Genomic DNA, 15,616 nt, shown 5'->3' on the forward strand with positions numbered 1-15,616 from the left:
GCTGGGTACTCTTGTTCATTCTTTACAGTATTAATACAAGATTTTTCACATTTGTGATTTTTCTTTTTAGTATTAATCTTATCTTTAGTTGCTGTATTTGCAGATTGGGTCATGTTAACTTTGGTATTTAAACAATAAATCCCATTTTCGGGATATGCTTTGGCAAGAACTTTGCCTCTTATCTGAAAATCATCAGAATCATATAACTTGCAACAGTCTTTGGTAAATAACACAATTGTACCCTTATTTACAATTGAGTTTACAGACAACAAATTTGTAGACAATCCCGGTACATGCAATACATCTGAGATATGGCTATAATTGTCATTCATAAGTTTTACATCACCAAAACCTGCACTGGTTAACATGTTATCATCAGCAAGGGTTATTTCATGTTCCTTAGAATCATGTGTTTTATAATTTTGCAAAATAGTCTTATTTCCGGTCATATGGTGTGAAGCACCAGAGTCTATTACCCATGTGTTCTCTTTAACTTTAACATGATGGGCAGACACCATATACATGGATTTTTGCTGGTCTTATTTTTCCATTTATTTTCATTACATCTATGATCGGATCCTTTATTTTCATCAGTACTATTAACTGATTTAGAAGACTGATTGCTCTTAAATTTTTGCTTATACTGATTGTAATGATTATTATTGTTTGCCTTATCCTTATCTTTGAACCAACAGTTTTTATTTATATGGCCTAGCTTACCACAAATTTGACATTTTGCTGGTTTATGTTTAATCTTACCTGTGGACAGAAAGGCTGAATCTGAATTTGCATTTTTACCAAATTCAGNAAATGATGGCTCTTGCTTTCTCGTCCTTTTGTTTCTTGATGGATATAGGTGTTGTGTCTTCTGCAATATTTTGAATATTGAAGCACCATTCTCTATAATTTTCGAGTCCTTTGGGCCTATCAATATTCGCGAAGGGCTTCAAAGTGGCCATGATGAAACTTGTTTCTTTGTCTTGATAGCGGCGTCAGTCCAAAGGATCACTTTTAAATAACACTTTTCACTTCTATACTTTTTACACTTATCAATGATACGATCCTGGGTCCATAAACTGTTACTTTTGTTACTTCCACTTTGTTACAAGCAATTACTGCTTGAATTCCTTAAACATCTTCTGGGCAAGATAAATGTTTGCATTGTCCGCATGCGATCATGAGGAAAACGCCGATGGGCCACAAGACAAGCTGCTAGAATCATGTGGGAGGAATTTGCATCACTGTAGGTTATATAACAAAGACATTTTTGTTATTTTTGTTACTTCACGTGGATCGAATGATAAGTGAGAATCAGTGTTCACTCTACTCCTGCTTTATTAAGACACTGAGATTTGATACAGAAGTACGCCTTATATATACATACAGGCTTATAGCCATAGTAATACATAACAATATAAAGATACTGTTGTTACACACGTAACTGTAGTTACACGTAACAGTAAACACCACTTAGGTAACAAGACATAACCTAGTTCTTAAATTGTTTACAATGATGTTGCCAACTCTAACATTATATTTCAGTATTTGAGAGTTGCCAACATAACGATAGAATCATTCCCAATCTTTCTTTTTAATTATGCAAATGTAATTCATTTATGAATTTGTATGTTTTTCCTCCTTTATACTTTTAGATACTGCATAGTGTGATTGTGACAAGGAAGGCAACCATATCTCAGGCAAAGAATGGGTAATTTTGCTAAACAGGAACCAATTCTATGGGTTCCCCCTGGCTTTCTATGTAATGGATATCTAGGCTCTTGATCCTAGAGGTAAAGGCAGCTGGAGTGTGAATCTGCTGATGAACCTATCGTTACTAAGGGTATTATCACCTGGGATATAAAGCCATGTAGTCCGCTGAAAGTTAACCAACGTTTAGGGGGAAAATATCGCCTCTATCTTCAGGGTCGAATATGACAAGCAAGTCAACCAACATTTCAGAGAAACATTGGTTGAACTTTAACGGATTACACGGCGTTATATCACAGAAGATAGTACTCTTCACAAGCATGCAGTGAGAAACTCAGATCCTACTACTGATACTCCTTTAATGTACTGCTTATGTTCTTAACATATGTATCTTTTTCTCCATGCTGCCTACATGACTTTGTGACATGGTGCTCAGACAGAAGGGTAAATTAACTTCTTATTTTATTGTAACAATGAGTCACATCAAAAAGTAATGCAAAGCTTTGAGTGTCTAGTAAATTACTTCAAAATTGTAGAATTATTATGCTTCATTTGCAGAGTGTATTATAATGAAATGCTTCTAGAGATGACTGTGTCTGACCTCCAGCAATCCGTTTATGTACTTGTATTTCCAATTTTTATCTGAGTTAATCACTTTTATCAAACACATCATAAAGAGAACTGGTATATAACATGAACCACAGATACCATTAAGATCTAGGATTTGTATTTGAAAATTTCTTATGATATTGTGAATATAAAATAAGGAATATAATTTATGACTACATTTAATGTGATTTCATTTGCCACAGTACATTTCCATCTGGAATATGTGTACATCAAAATCAGTTGGATATGCATAATTACCATAAAGAAAATGCATTTGGATAGTGTGTATACTTCAGTGGAATATAACTGTCCACTACTGTCATTCTGATTGAAGCGAATGAAACAGCTTACATTTGAGTTACTATTCATCTTTTCAGACCCTGAATGCATATTTGTATGACACTGTCATAACTGCCACATGTTTGAATACCATATTGCACAAATGTGCAGGTTTCCATTTTAGTGCTCATGCTGTAATGTTAATTTTTTTTCCACAAAAGTGCAACATAATCTAGAGAATGAAAAAATTAACATTTATACATTGCTGGCATAGCGTAATCAGTATAATGACTAGCTATGGGATGGATGACCAAGGGGTCAGCATTCAAGTCCTGGTAAGGTCAACAATTTTCTCTTCTCCTCATCATCCAGACCAGCTCTGGGGTCCACCCTCCTATTCAATGGGTACTAGGGGCTCTTTCCCCGAGGGTAAAGCAGCCGGGGCGTGAAGCTGACCACTTACCTCCAACTAGTGCCAAGGTCAAGAAAATGTGGATATATACATCGACTCCCTTATATGCCTTCATTGTGTAGTGCTTAATTAGTTAAGCACAGGAACAACTTTACCTTTACATTGCTTCTGTATTTTTACTGCTTAGATAACCATGACTCTCTAAACTATGTTGGGCTTCAGAGGGTAATGGTATGAAAGAATAACTGATGGTGTCTGATACCTGACTGACAGCAGCTGGTGTGGCCTCATGTGGTGCCAAAAGGTTGAACATTAAACACATGAGATTTATCTCAAACTGATCCTCATTGTTGCCGATGGAGCGCTCCTGGACAGACTGCAGGAAGTCGGGTGAGCTGTCCACTAGATAGAGGTGTCCTTCCCGACCCTCTGCTTCTAGCGCCATTGCAAGTTCCATTGCTACCATGCCACCAAATGAGTACCCCAGCAGGCTGAATGAGGCATGTGGAGCTAGTCTGCTCTGTATGTGCTGCAGGAACAGAACCTCAATTGCATTATAAGTGATGATGTGAGGTTTTAGATATGTGAAGTGTTTGCATGTTTCGTGCCCAAAATTGTGGGATAGATCACAATTACATTTGGTATAGGAAGTCTACATTAAATGTTAAGAAAATTAAATTTTGATTTGTACTGGCCTGAGGTAATCCAAATTTTACATGTAGCTCAAATTCAACTTGATCAATTCTCAAAAATGGCTCATAATACAGAAAGTTGTACATAACATAAAATATAGAGCCTACTGAAGTGTGTAGCTTTAAGTTATATTTTTGAATATGGTGAATATTTACAAGAATATAAGGAAAAATAATGTCATTCTGTGCAGTGTAATATTTGCACTATAACTAGAACTGTAATAATAGATTGGTATCTGTGATGAATTGAAATTAGTTAATGACACATACAAAATAGCAAAGAATGTGTTTAAAAAATATACACACTGCATTACAGCACACTTTTCTACCCTTGGTGTGCTATGTCTTACCTAGATCAGCCTGCTCATTTTACATAACACCTTGGAAATTGAAACGTTCCACCAGCTGGTTCTGTCTGAGCAGTCAATAGCCTTGTAATAGAATGCCTACTCTTTGATCATCTGCATAGTCTTACAGTAACAGAATATCTTTCAGCACTGATGTGTTATCATACCGTGACTTCATTGCCCAAGCCTCATCAATTTAAAGAGAATGTACTATAATGAGGTTGATTCACATCAGCTGAAATGTGTTTCATGAAAAGACAACAGGTTATGGACTGTCAGAACATAAATGGAATTATAAAACTATGATGAAATCACAAATTTTGACTAAGAGGATTTAAAGAGGTCTAGATGAGAAGCTGGAAAGAATATATTCAAGACTGACAGTACTAACAGGCAAATACAGGAGCATATGATGGACATCCAAAGACCAACAGAGGTGCATGTGCATAGCAGGAAAAGTAAAAAACAGAGAATGTTCATTTATACAAGTACAAACTTTGTGGGTCTGAAGGCACTGCAGGGTAGTGTACAGGAAATATTTTTCTTGTGTTGGTCTCTTAGTTGAAGGGAAGACAGTTAATCAGATTATTTAAGATGTTCCTAAACTGAATACAGAGAATAAAGGAAATGCTTGGAAAATTCTCTAAAAAGACAGATTTTAACAGATTAACTGTACCTATTTCTCAGGAAGATGACGATGGTGAATCACTGTATTTTATTGGACACATTTATAAAATCATGTTAGTAGTAAATAACATCTGCATGGAAATTTTAGTCAGTTAAACATTTCCAGTTGTCTAAGTGCTGAGGAGAATATGTGGGTCTAAAACAAATTAAGTAACAGGGAATGGAGAATATTACAAAATAAGGTACTCCATACAGAATTACTGGGTATTTGGACTTTTTCCATCATCCAGTAGTCTAGAAAATAGAAACTACAATATTTTGGAGACTGAATATGTTTCCATCCTCAGGTGAAGGGGAAGAAGATATGTACCCAGCTGAGCCCCTTAGATTGAGATTAGCTCTTTCTAGGAGACCTAACTGAGTAGGTGTCTTCCCCCTCTCACCTGAGAGTGGAAACAGATCCAGTCTCCAAAACATTGTAGTTTCTATTTTGTAGAATACCGGATGATGGAAAAAGTCCAAAAACCCAGTAATTCTGTGTGTTACACACCATCATCAGAATCCTTCAGAAACTAAGGGACTTCGTATTAATAATTTGTATTATTTAGCTGTCTGGGCAATTAAGAAGAATGAGAAGATAGATAAGTCATACACATGGACGAAACAAGAAATATATACATAGCTGAAGCTTGTGAGACCAAGATGCAGGAAGGAGGAAATTCTTAAGTGGAGTCAAATAAACATACTACACAGTCATGAACTGGACTAAAGTGGCTGAGGTTAGGATTCTCTATGGACTTTTGTCTTGATGGCGATAAATGTTCAGATTCATAGTAGCAGGAACCTCTTTGGTTGGATGCATAACTATCAACTGGCCAAGGAACAGCCTTCGTGATGCAGTCAAACAGATAAATCTATGGCATATGTTGTACCGGGAGCAGAGCTTGTGCCATGTCCTGGGCAGTGTCTGCCACATTGCTGTAGCCCAGCTGTAGGCACAGCACTTGGTACTTGAGGTTCTTGGCAAGAGGTTCCAGTATGCTTCCCATGCCTTCCACACCAGGAATCATGAAGAGTATTGGTCCAGCCTTTGTTGTATCTTCTACATCTTCTCCCGCCCCAGTTGCTGATGGGAGGCGTAGAACGGGCTGTGCTGCTGTCACCTCATCCCCTATTACTCGGACAAGTAATTCCAGTCCTTCGAGTGGCACTCCACTAACACGAGCTGTGGCTGCAATTACATTATTCCAGAAATGAATTATTAGTCCCTCATTTGTTACATTTCTTCATATCTTGTGAATACAAATAAGGTTTATTTTCTGGCTCTTTTAAATACAATTTAAGTCTGTTTTCCTTCCTTAATGAAAAAAATTAGGCTCATTAAGTTACCATGATCTTCTAGTTTTCCACAATTTCAACTTCTCAAATAACTGACCAAGTTTCATGAAAATGGTAAATTACTGGAGTTATGAATACAAAATTTGGCATGAAGATAAATTATAAACATGCCTACTAACGATTAATGAAATATTTCTCATTTCGTACATCCTGTTGTGTTATTAGATACAATTCTTTATTGGAGTACCTTCTGTTGTCTGTTCTTCTGAGGTGGTCTCATTCCCTTGCCTTGCAGCAGACAGTTCCTCCAGGCGTGCAAATGTCAGGCTGCGAATCTCCTGTGCTGTGAGGAACACCTCAAACTCTCGTTCAAGGGACTGTTTGATCTCAACAGCCATCATGGAATCCATTCCCAGTTCTGCCAACGTGGAATGCTGACTCACAGTCTTCAGATCACGAATACCTGCATAGTTCAAGCTCTCTTACACAGTCTTACTGAAGGAGATTGTGATTAACTTCTTGTGTACTACAAATAAGCCTGTTTGATGGCCACAGTCCTACCTCATGAGTCAGACTGTGTCACATTTCCAAGTACGTAGTCATTTCCCTTTGACATTTTAAATACCTTTCCAAGAGAAGGCAGTTTGCTTAAGAATGGGACCAATGATTTAATTTGAGTCCATTATAATTTTAGTAGAACAGTTGTAAAAATAGGTTTTGAGGTTGAGATATTTTATTTAATACAATACATCCAACAAGGTCCATCTGATTTGTTTTTAGCTTTAAATTTGTGAATATTGTACTGATATTGAACTGAAACCTAAATCTTGGACAGAGTTCAACAGATATATTACAGAACACGAGATCCAAGAAAACTTCAAACCCTTGCAGGACTGTAACATGGTGAATAGATGTGCTCCAAGAGTATTATTTTCCCCATCAATACACACCTCATGATCAAGAAGTTTAAAATGGAAGCTTTGTGTCAAAAATCGAGAGTGTGGCAACAGTGTGCCCTTTAATTAAATCCCCATGTAAGAGCTGCTTATTCCTATCAGGTTCTGAATATTATAAATGAACCATATCTGTGCAGTTTAAATCTAATATTCTGTGACTGCAGTCTTTTGGGATGTGACACTGTCCAGTCTTCTAGATGGTTATTGGTGTTTTTTGGAGAACCCAGTGCCTACCATTTTGAGATTACCCTGAAGAAGTATGTACATGTAATATGTTCTTCTGAAGTGTTCATCTCCAGACTACACAGCATCATATTCTTTGAGACTACAGACATAATATTTGCTGTCATGATAACCTCAAATCTCCTAAAATATTGTATGATTTTGGAATCTTTGAAAATATTTTGCTACATTCTTACATACCTATAATATTGCTCACACAGTCAACAATGTTATCAGAATCACCACTTCCTCTGTGTTTCTCTGCCACAACCATGCTTGCCACAACAGGATATGGCTGCTTCATGAAAAAGTTCAGCTCCTCAAGACAAGATGATATCTTCTGTTGAAGTGTGCCTCCTTTAAAAGTGAAAGCATGGTGCATATGAAAAGCCTTGGTTCCAGTGACCTGGATTTTTGTTTTGATTATGAGTAAAATAAAAAATCCTTTCCATTTTCTGAAAAGTAGCATAATAAAGCCACGTTAAAGAAGCAATAATAAATGTGGTTATGATATAAGTTGTAAGATTTGAGGCTTTCACGGCGGTGACTATGAAGAAAGCAGTCTTCTGGGATTTGGCACCGTGTATATGTGGTGTTAACCGACGTTTCGGAGGAACGTATCGCCTCCATCTTCAGGGTAGAAGAAAAAATATATATATAAGAATCTGCAAGCAAAGAGACCGTGAGAACCAGTAAAAGCAGACTGTGGAAAAATACACAACTATGTGAGAGCAGTGAGGGAGAAGGGGGAAGGGCAAGTATACAAGTGAAAGCAGTAGTGTGGGAGGGGTGGGGGAAGGGAGCTAGGACAAGCGTCGTTTTTGTGTAGGGGAGAGAAAAGGCGAGGTTGAAGGCTGGGCACCACCCGTGAGGTGAGGGGTGGGGGTTCATGGCCTGTGTGGCCTTCTGGATCTGGCGTCATATCCCGGTGGGGGTTTTTTAAGAGAACAGATGAGAGGTTTCCAAGACTTGCTCAGACAAAACACCCCCTCTCTGTTCATATTTCCTGGGTGCAGTTCAATCTCAATTGCCTCCCTAATAATGCGATCCATATAGCGGGTCTTGGTGGAGAGGATGGAGGTATTCTGAAGCTGAATTCAGTGTCCCAGATCGATGCTGTGTTCAGCTATGGCCGACTTGTCCGGTTGTTCGAGACGGATGTGCCGCTGATGCTCCTTCAACCTCATGTCCACGGAGCGGCCTGTATGCCCAATATAGACCTTCCCGCACTCGCATGGGATACTGTATACACCCGGTGTCCATAGGCCCAGGCTGTCTTTAACTGGCCGGAGGAAACTGGATAATTTGTATGGAGGCAGACCCACTGCTTTGATGTTGTGTCGGGACAGCACTCTGCTGATACGGTTGAATATGGTCCCGACATAGGGAAGGAAGGCGACTGAGCCCGGTTTGTCTTCAGGCCGGCTGATGTTGGGCCGACGGTTGAGAACTCTGTAGATCTGCCGGTTGTTGTATCCGTTCTTCTTGAATACATCCTTCAGGAGCACCAACTCCGCATGTAGGCTGTCTTGAGCTCACAGTGCTCTAGCCCTGTGCACCAATGTTGAAAGTGCAGCTTGCTTGTTGGAAGGGTGGTGGTGGGACGCAGCGTTAAGGTACAGGTTAGTATGGGTGGATTTGCGGTACACTCTATGGCCCAGGGAACCGTCGGGTCTCCTGTAAATATCTATATCCAGGAAGGGGAGGTGGCCTTCAGTTTCAGTTTCCATTGTGAACTGGTGCACCAGTGCATCAGTGCACAAACCGGGCTCAGTCGCCTTCCTTCCCTATGTCGGGACAATATTCAACCGTATCAGCAGAGTGCTGTCCCAACACAACATCAAAGCAGTGGGTCTGCCTCCATACAAATTATCCAGTTTCCTCCGGCCGGTTAAAGACAGCCTGGGCCTAAGGACACCGGGTGTATACAGTATCCCATGCGAGTGCGGGAAGGTCTATATTGGGCAGACAGGCCGCTCCGTGGACATGAGGTTGAAGGAGCATCAGCGGCACATCCGTCTCGAACAACCGGACAAGTCGGCCGTAGCTGAACACAGCATCGATCTGGGACACCGCATTCAGCTTCAGAATACCTCCATCCTCGCCACCAAGACCCGCTATATGGATCGCATCATTAGGGAGGCAATTGAGATTGAACTGCATCCAGGAAATATGAACAGAGAGGGGGTGTTTTGTCTGAGCAAGTCTTGGAAACCTCTCATCTGTTCTCTTAAAAAACCCCCACCGGGATATGACGCCAGATCCAGAAGGCCACACAGGCCATGAACCCCCACCCCTCACCTCACGGGTGGTGCCCAGCCTTCAACCTCGCCTTTTCTCTCCCCTACACAAAAACCACGCTTGTCCTAGCTCCCTTCCCCAACCCCTCCCACACTACTGCTTTCACTTGTATACTTGCCCTTCCCCCTTCTCCCTCACTGCTCTCACATAGCTGTGTATTTTTCCACAGTCTGCTTTTACCGGTTCTCATGGTCTCTTTGCTTGCAGATTCTTATATATATATTTTTTTTTCTTCTACCCTGAAGATGGAGGCGATACGTTCCTCCGAAACGTCGGTTAACACCACATATACACGGTGCCAAATCCAAGAAGACTGCTTTCTTCATGATATAAGTTCTTTATTGCTAGTGGGGTGGGACTAAGTCCCTTGCACTGCAGTCACTTCTGGCCTATTGTACCAGCCCCAGATGATAGGTAAGGGTGATTGTGGAGCAATTGGTGAAATGAAGATTGGCAGGGGAAACCAAAGTACTCAGAGATAACCTGCTCCAATGCCACTTTGTCCACCACAAATCCCACTTGACCAGACCCGAGATAGAACCCGGGCTGCTGTGGTGGGAAGCCAGCGACTAACCGCTTGAGCTATGGCGCGGCCTTCTGTGACTTCAATATTAGAGTTAATTTTACCGTCTACACAACACGTTTTTATTATTATTATCACACTACATGTTTCGACCTCATGAGGTCATCCTCAGGTGTACGAACACAGTTGTATTCACACGCAATCACATTCGTTTTTTCCACTCATTCAACTCTGTATCCTATCCAGGTCCGCGCTCTATAATATATTAGGTTCTTGTATGCAGTGATGAGCATAAGTAGGAAGTGTTGCATGAAAAAAAGAACACAGAATGCTATTTTATATATATTTTAGAGAGAAAGTAATATCTCAGATACAAATTGAATTCTAAAGGAACAATATGACAGAACATATGAAATGATAATATTGGACAGATGTCCGATATTAAAAAAAAAGGAAAAGTTTTCTCTGTGGTTAACTAATTGAGCACTATGCCAGGAAGGTCTATGGAGGAGTGGCTGTATAGATCGACATATTCTTAACATTGGCACTAGCTAGAAGTGAATGGTCAGCTTCAAGCACCGGCCGCTTTATGCCCAGAGAAATAACGCCCTGTCCCCACTAGACAATAGGCTTGGTGAGACCCAGAATCTGTCTAGAAAACAAGGAAAAGAGAAAAATCTCAACCCTACTGGGAACTGAACCCTGAACCCTCGGTTTTCCAGTCCGTAGCCCATCGCCACACTGACTATGCTATCATAGCTCCTTGGTCCAATATTAAGGAACCGAAGAAATAACAGCTACCATACAGCCAACCAATGTATATTTATTCATTAAGAGAGAAAGGATTAACTACTTACACCGTGATCAGCAACATCATTATCATTACACAGATCAAAGTATCTTACCTATCACTACTTCTACGTCATCCTCTTGCATATCTGCCACGAGCCCCACATCTCCAACGGCTCCCCACTGAATAGCAAGACCTGGCAACCCATCTCTGACTCTGGCCTCACAGATACGCTCCATGATAGAATTGCTCATGCCATAGTTCGTTTGTCCTGCATTGCCACGCCCACATGATACACTGGAGAACACTACAAAGTGACGCAGCTGTGGGCACATCTGGCGAGACAGCTCATCCAAGTACCAAGTTGCATGTGCCTTTGGCCCTGCAGAAGCAGCAAAATCAGCCTCACTTTGGTTTGCCAGAAGAGCGTCTCGTAGTACCTGGAATTGATGCAGCAATCAGTGTCTAATGTTATCTCTGTTTTCTAATATGGCTTAATGCTTTATTTTATATCAACCTAAACTTAATTAATTTAATTTTGTATGCAGTTCTTATCAAGTAACTTTGTGAGTAATATGTTACTGAACTTGGGGGCACACGGTAGCATAGTTGGTTGGGGCACTATGCTACAAGGTGGAAGGTACTCGGATGGAATCCTGATGAGGCGGATTTTTTCAATTGACCTAATCCTTCCAGTCACAATATGGCCCTGGGGTTGACTCAGCCTCTAACAGGTATGAGTACCAGGAATATTCTTGGGGGTAAATGACGGCTGGTGTGTAAGGCTGACAACCTTATTGCCGTCTATGAGCTGACTGTCTAGAAAATGTGGGAACCTCAACATTTCACAACTCTATGGGCCTCCATGGCCTATTACAGGGATACCTTTTGTGAGCCACATGAAATATGGAACTGTGTCGCATTTACTTTCAATCATGTCAACTGAGATCAAAAACACCTGGAGCTAAGTAAGCTGAAAGTAAATATGGAGAAGAAAATATTATTGCACACTGAGAAATTTTTGTGATTCATACTGCTGACTTACTATTTTAATGACAGTCAATCAATAAGGCAATGATAGGCTGAACATGCAGCCTGCAGGGAAATGTATTGAGAATTTTTGTGGTGAACACTCTCTAAAAACAATGACTTCAAAGCCAGAGGAAGAGAGGAATGACTAATATTATAATTGATCTGAGATAAATTGGTTGTGAGGACACAGAATAGACTAAATTGGCTCAGAACTGTCCCCAGTTGTGGGCTTCAGTATCAGAAGTGATGATCCCTCTGGATCTATATTTACCACAGCCAGGTTGAATATAGCATCTACAGGACCCAGTTTGTTTGCATCTGACAGCAGAACTACAACACCATTTCTAGTAGTGATGTCAGCCACAGAGATAACTACTGTCACACCATAGCTGCGCCATATTCTCACACGTAAACTTTGGTACCCAGTCTTCAGACCATAGCGAGATGTCAGCACCAGTTTGCGAGCTCCTCGCAACACAAGCCAGTCAGCCAGCTCCAAACCAAAGCCACCCAATCCACCTGTAATTTGCAGTATATGTTTCCCTTTCAATTACAAGTTATTGTATCTTCTTTTCCAGCTATTAAAAAATTTAAAGTATATGCTAAGGAATATTAGCTCTACTCTACAAACAATGGCTACAAGGACATGACAACAGATTAATTGAAGAAATAAGAAACCCTCCCAATGTTGCACGGATACTGAAGAGACAGTGGCCATCCAACCTTCCGAAAAGATTAGGTTAAGCAATAAATTCTAGCATCAATTGTGTTTAAGAGCATCGACGCTGGTTGATTCTCTACTCACGTTCCTACTTTTAACCAATTTACTTATTGCTCCTTACTGTAGTGAGTAGATTGTAAATTCGCAGAGAAATAAAAAAAAAATATGGTAAGGAAGAAAGAATATGAATGTGCCTCTCTTGTAATAAGGGGGTGCACCATATGAAACTAAAGTTGATATTAATGTAGGATGGGCTTTAGTAGACAGATGCTAACCTAAGATATTAAAGTATGGGAAAAATTACAGTGAAAGTCATTCATTGTAAATTATCTGCAATCCTGAACATAATTTTACTATTTAACAATGGAAGATATTACCAGCAATGATATAAGTGTATGCTGGGCTGCAGTAGTATTGTGGGGATGCCTGAATAAACCGTGGTGAAGGCACAACCAGCTTCTTGTCCTCTTCTTGTCGAATTTTCAGTAACACCTTGCCTATATGCTTCCCTGCTGCCATGTATCTGCAATACAATTATGCAATTCTCATTTTCTTATCCTGTGAAGTGTATATGTTTTCTTGTATTCTCAAAACACGTAGACAGTATTACAGCTACTAGTTTATGGTGAAATGTTGTTAAATAAACACAGAATTAAAATCCTTTATGGAATGCATCCTGTTGCGTGATCAAACTAATCAATTACCACGATCTGTCTAACGCAACACACAGAATGTATAACATTCAATTTGTTTTATTAAAATTGCAACATGTTTTGACTATGTTTTCTGGTCATCATCAGGTGAATACAAATGCTTAACAAGTGCTCTATGAAATTACAAAATGCTTTACCTCTCATATGGGCTCATATTGACAATGATTTTGGTTTGATAAAAATTTACATACAAAATTAAGTTGGTGTATGGTTTAAGTAAAATTGAACAACCCTGGAATGAACTAAGGTAAACGAGTCTGGAGCTACAAGGGCATCATCCCTTATTCTACTTGTTGCTGGGGGTTGGGTAGCAAAGGTGATAAGGTGTGACGCTTAAGAATCTGGAACAATGCAATTTGCAACATAAGTTGCTAATTTTGATGTATTAGCTATTGTTATATGCTTAATGAAAAGATTACTCTTGTACTTATGGACTGAAGGATGTTTGCTAGCCTAACTAGGCTATGGTCTTTACCCTTGAACTGTGTAGCTTACACTGTGTGTCTGGTCTCCATGTTTACATTGGTAGCTTCAAACTTGAAGGGCAAGAGGAGGCTAGATGGGAGGGGGTTCCAGATTCTTAAGTACCACACCTTATCACCTTCGCTTCCAAACACCCAGCAACAAGCAGAATAAGGGATCATACCCTTGTAGCTCCAGACTTGTTTACCCTAGTTCATTCCAGGGTTGTTCAATTTTACTTAATCCACACACCAACTTCATTTAATACGTAGATTTTACCTATGCTAATACTGTCATCAAACAGAAATCATTGTAAATATGGGCCCATATGAGAGGTAAAGTGTCTTGCAATTCAAAAGGGCACTTGTTAAGCATTTGCACAAAGGATGTGCCATAGCTCAAGCGGTTAGTCGCTGGCTTCCCACTGCGGCAGCCCGGGTTCAAACCTGGGTCTGGTCAAGTGGGATTTATGGTGGACAAAGTGGAGCTGGGGTAGGTATTCTCTGAGTACTTAGGTTTCCCCTGCCAGTCTTCATTCCAGCAAAACAATCCTCCATCATCATAATCACCCAGGGCAGGTACAATAGTCCAATCAGTGGCCGCAGTGCCAAGTGGATCCAACTGGACTCCACCCCCCACTATGCGAATTGGAGGGGGGAAAGAAAAAAAAAGCATTTGCACTGACCTGAGGATGACCATATAAAATGGTCAAAACATGTTGTGATTTTAATAAAACAAATTGAATGTTATACATTCTCTGTGTTGCGTTAGATGGAACATGGTAATTGATCAGTTTGATCATGCAACAGAATGCATTCCATAAAGAAGTTAGATATTTATTGAATTAGTTAGATATTCAATTATTTTGTTAGTTAATTCTCTCTGAATGTAGTCAGTTTTAAAGGAAAAATTCCAGTGTATGAACTTCAGGAGAGAAAAGTTGTTTTCCTGCATCTCTGTCATAAATAGGCAACTGTACCAGAATGTGAGAGTACTCATTATACCTGAATGCCTGTTCTACTTCATGAGAGTACTCATTATACCTGAATGCCTGTTCTACTTCATCTTCAGCGAACACATTCCTGACCAGTGGTTTCACAGCCCCTGACTTAATGCCTTCAACAATGAGATCGCACAGAACTTTCTTCTTTTCAGAAGATGCAGAGAACAAAAAGTCCAGCATGACACCGTGGAAACTTGTCTCCTTCAGGAATATCTCCATACCTATGTGTTGAGATGCAGAGAAGTCAATGGCATTAAACTTGTATAACATAGTCATGGGTATATGGAATGCAGGAGCGGCCTCCGTAGGTACACGGGTTCAAACCCGGCGGAGGTCGTGGAATTTTTAAGGGCAGAAAAATTCAGGGAACAAGTCCTCTGGGAGGAACTTTAAGCCGTGGGTCCCGTGTCATAGCTTTACGGCACGTAAAAGAAGGAGGTCTGTGAGCCAAATTACAAGGACTTTTCCCACCAAACAATAGTCTCTAACGCCTCTGGTAGATGGGGGAAGCATCTAGATACCGCTGAGCCAGTAGAGGCCGAACTCGCTGGCTGAGTCGGGACTGATGGCACGCACCAGTATCGGTAGGGTATAGAGACTGGTAGAATATCACAGGGGGACGTACAATAGACCACTGGTCACAGTTCATGGGGAAACCCACCCTCTCCAATAATAATAATAATAATAATAATAATAATAATAATAATATGGAATACAGGAACTCATTCCTATAATTAGAATCAATTGTTCTTTTGCCTGGGATATGGCTGCTTTCCTTGTTAACATAAGAGCATGTAGTATCTAAAACTTTAAAGATGCAAGAACACTCAGATTGAGAAATGAAAGTATACTCATGTACTACTAAAGAATATTGAGAACAAG

General features: G+C 40.1%; 1 protein-coding gene across 2 annotated transcripts in view; it reads right to left on the bottom strand.

Moving 5' to 3' along the window:
- Window positions 1-15,616, bottom strand: part of LOC111874236 (fatty acid synthase) — a 62,254-nt gene that overhangs the window by 7,078 nt on the left and 39,560 nt on the right. For both annotated transcript variants that reach the window (XM_023869554.2, XM_023869553.2), the window contains 8 exons: window positions 14,775-14,955; window positions 12,934-13,079; window positions 12,107-12,354; window positions 10,919-11,243; window positions 7,391-7,546; window positions 6,259-6,474; window positions 5,606-5,904; window positions 3,270-3,536 (listed from right to left, as the gene is read on the bottom strand). In XM_023869554.2, coding sequence (XP_023725322.1) covers window positions 3,270-3,536; window positions 5,606-5,904; window positions 6,259-6,474; window positions 7,391-7,546; window positions 10,919-11,243; window positions 12,107-12,354; window positions 12,934-13,079; window positions 14,775-14,955 — 1,838 coding nt within the window. The remainder of the gene's footprint in view (window positions 1-3,269; window positions 3,537-5,605; window positions 5,905-6,258; window positions 6,475-7,390; window positions 7,547-10,918; window positions 11,244-12,106; window positions 12,355-12,933; window positions 13,080-14,774; window positions 14,956-15,616) is intronic.

Source organism: Cryptotermes secundus, unplaced genomic scaffold (genome assembly GCF_002891405.2).
Source record: "Cryptotermes secundus unplaced genomic scaffold, Csec_1.0 scaffold1139, whole genome shotgun sequence".
In the NCBI taxonomy this organism is placed as follows: domain Eukaryota; kingdom Metazoa; phylum Arthropoda; class Insecta; order Blattodea; family Kalotermitidae; genus Cryptotermes; species Cryptotermes secundus.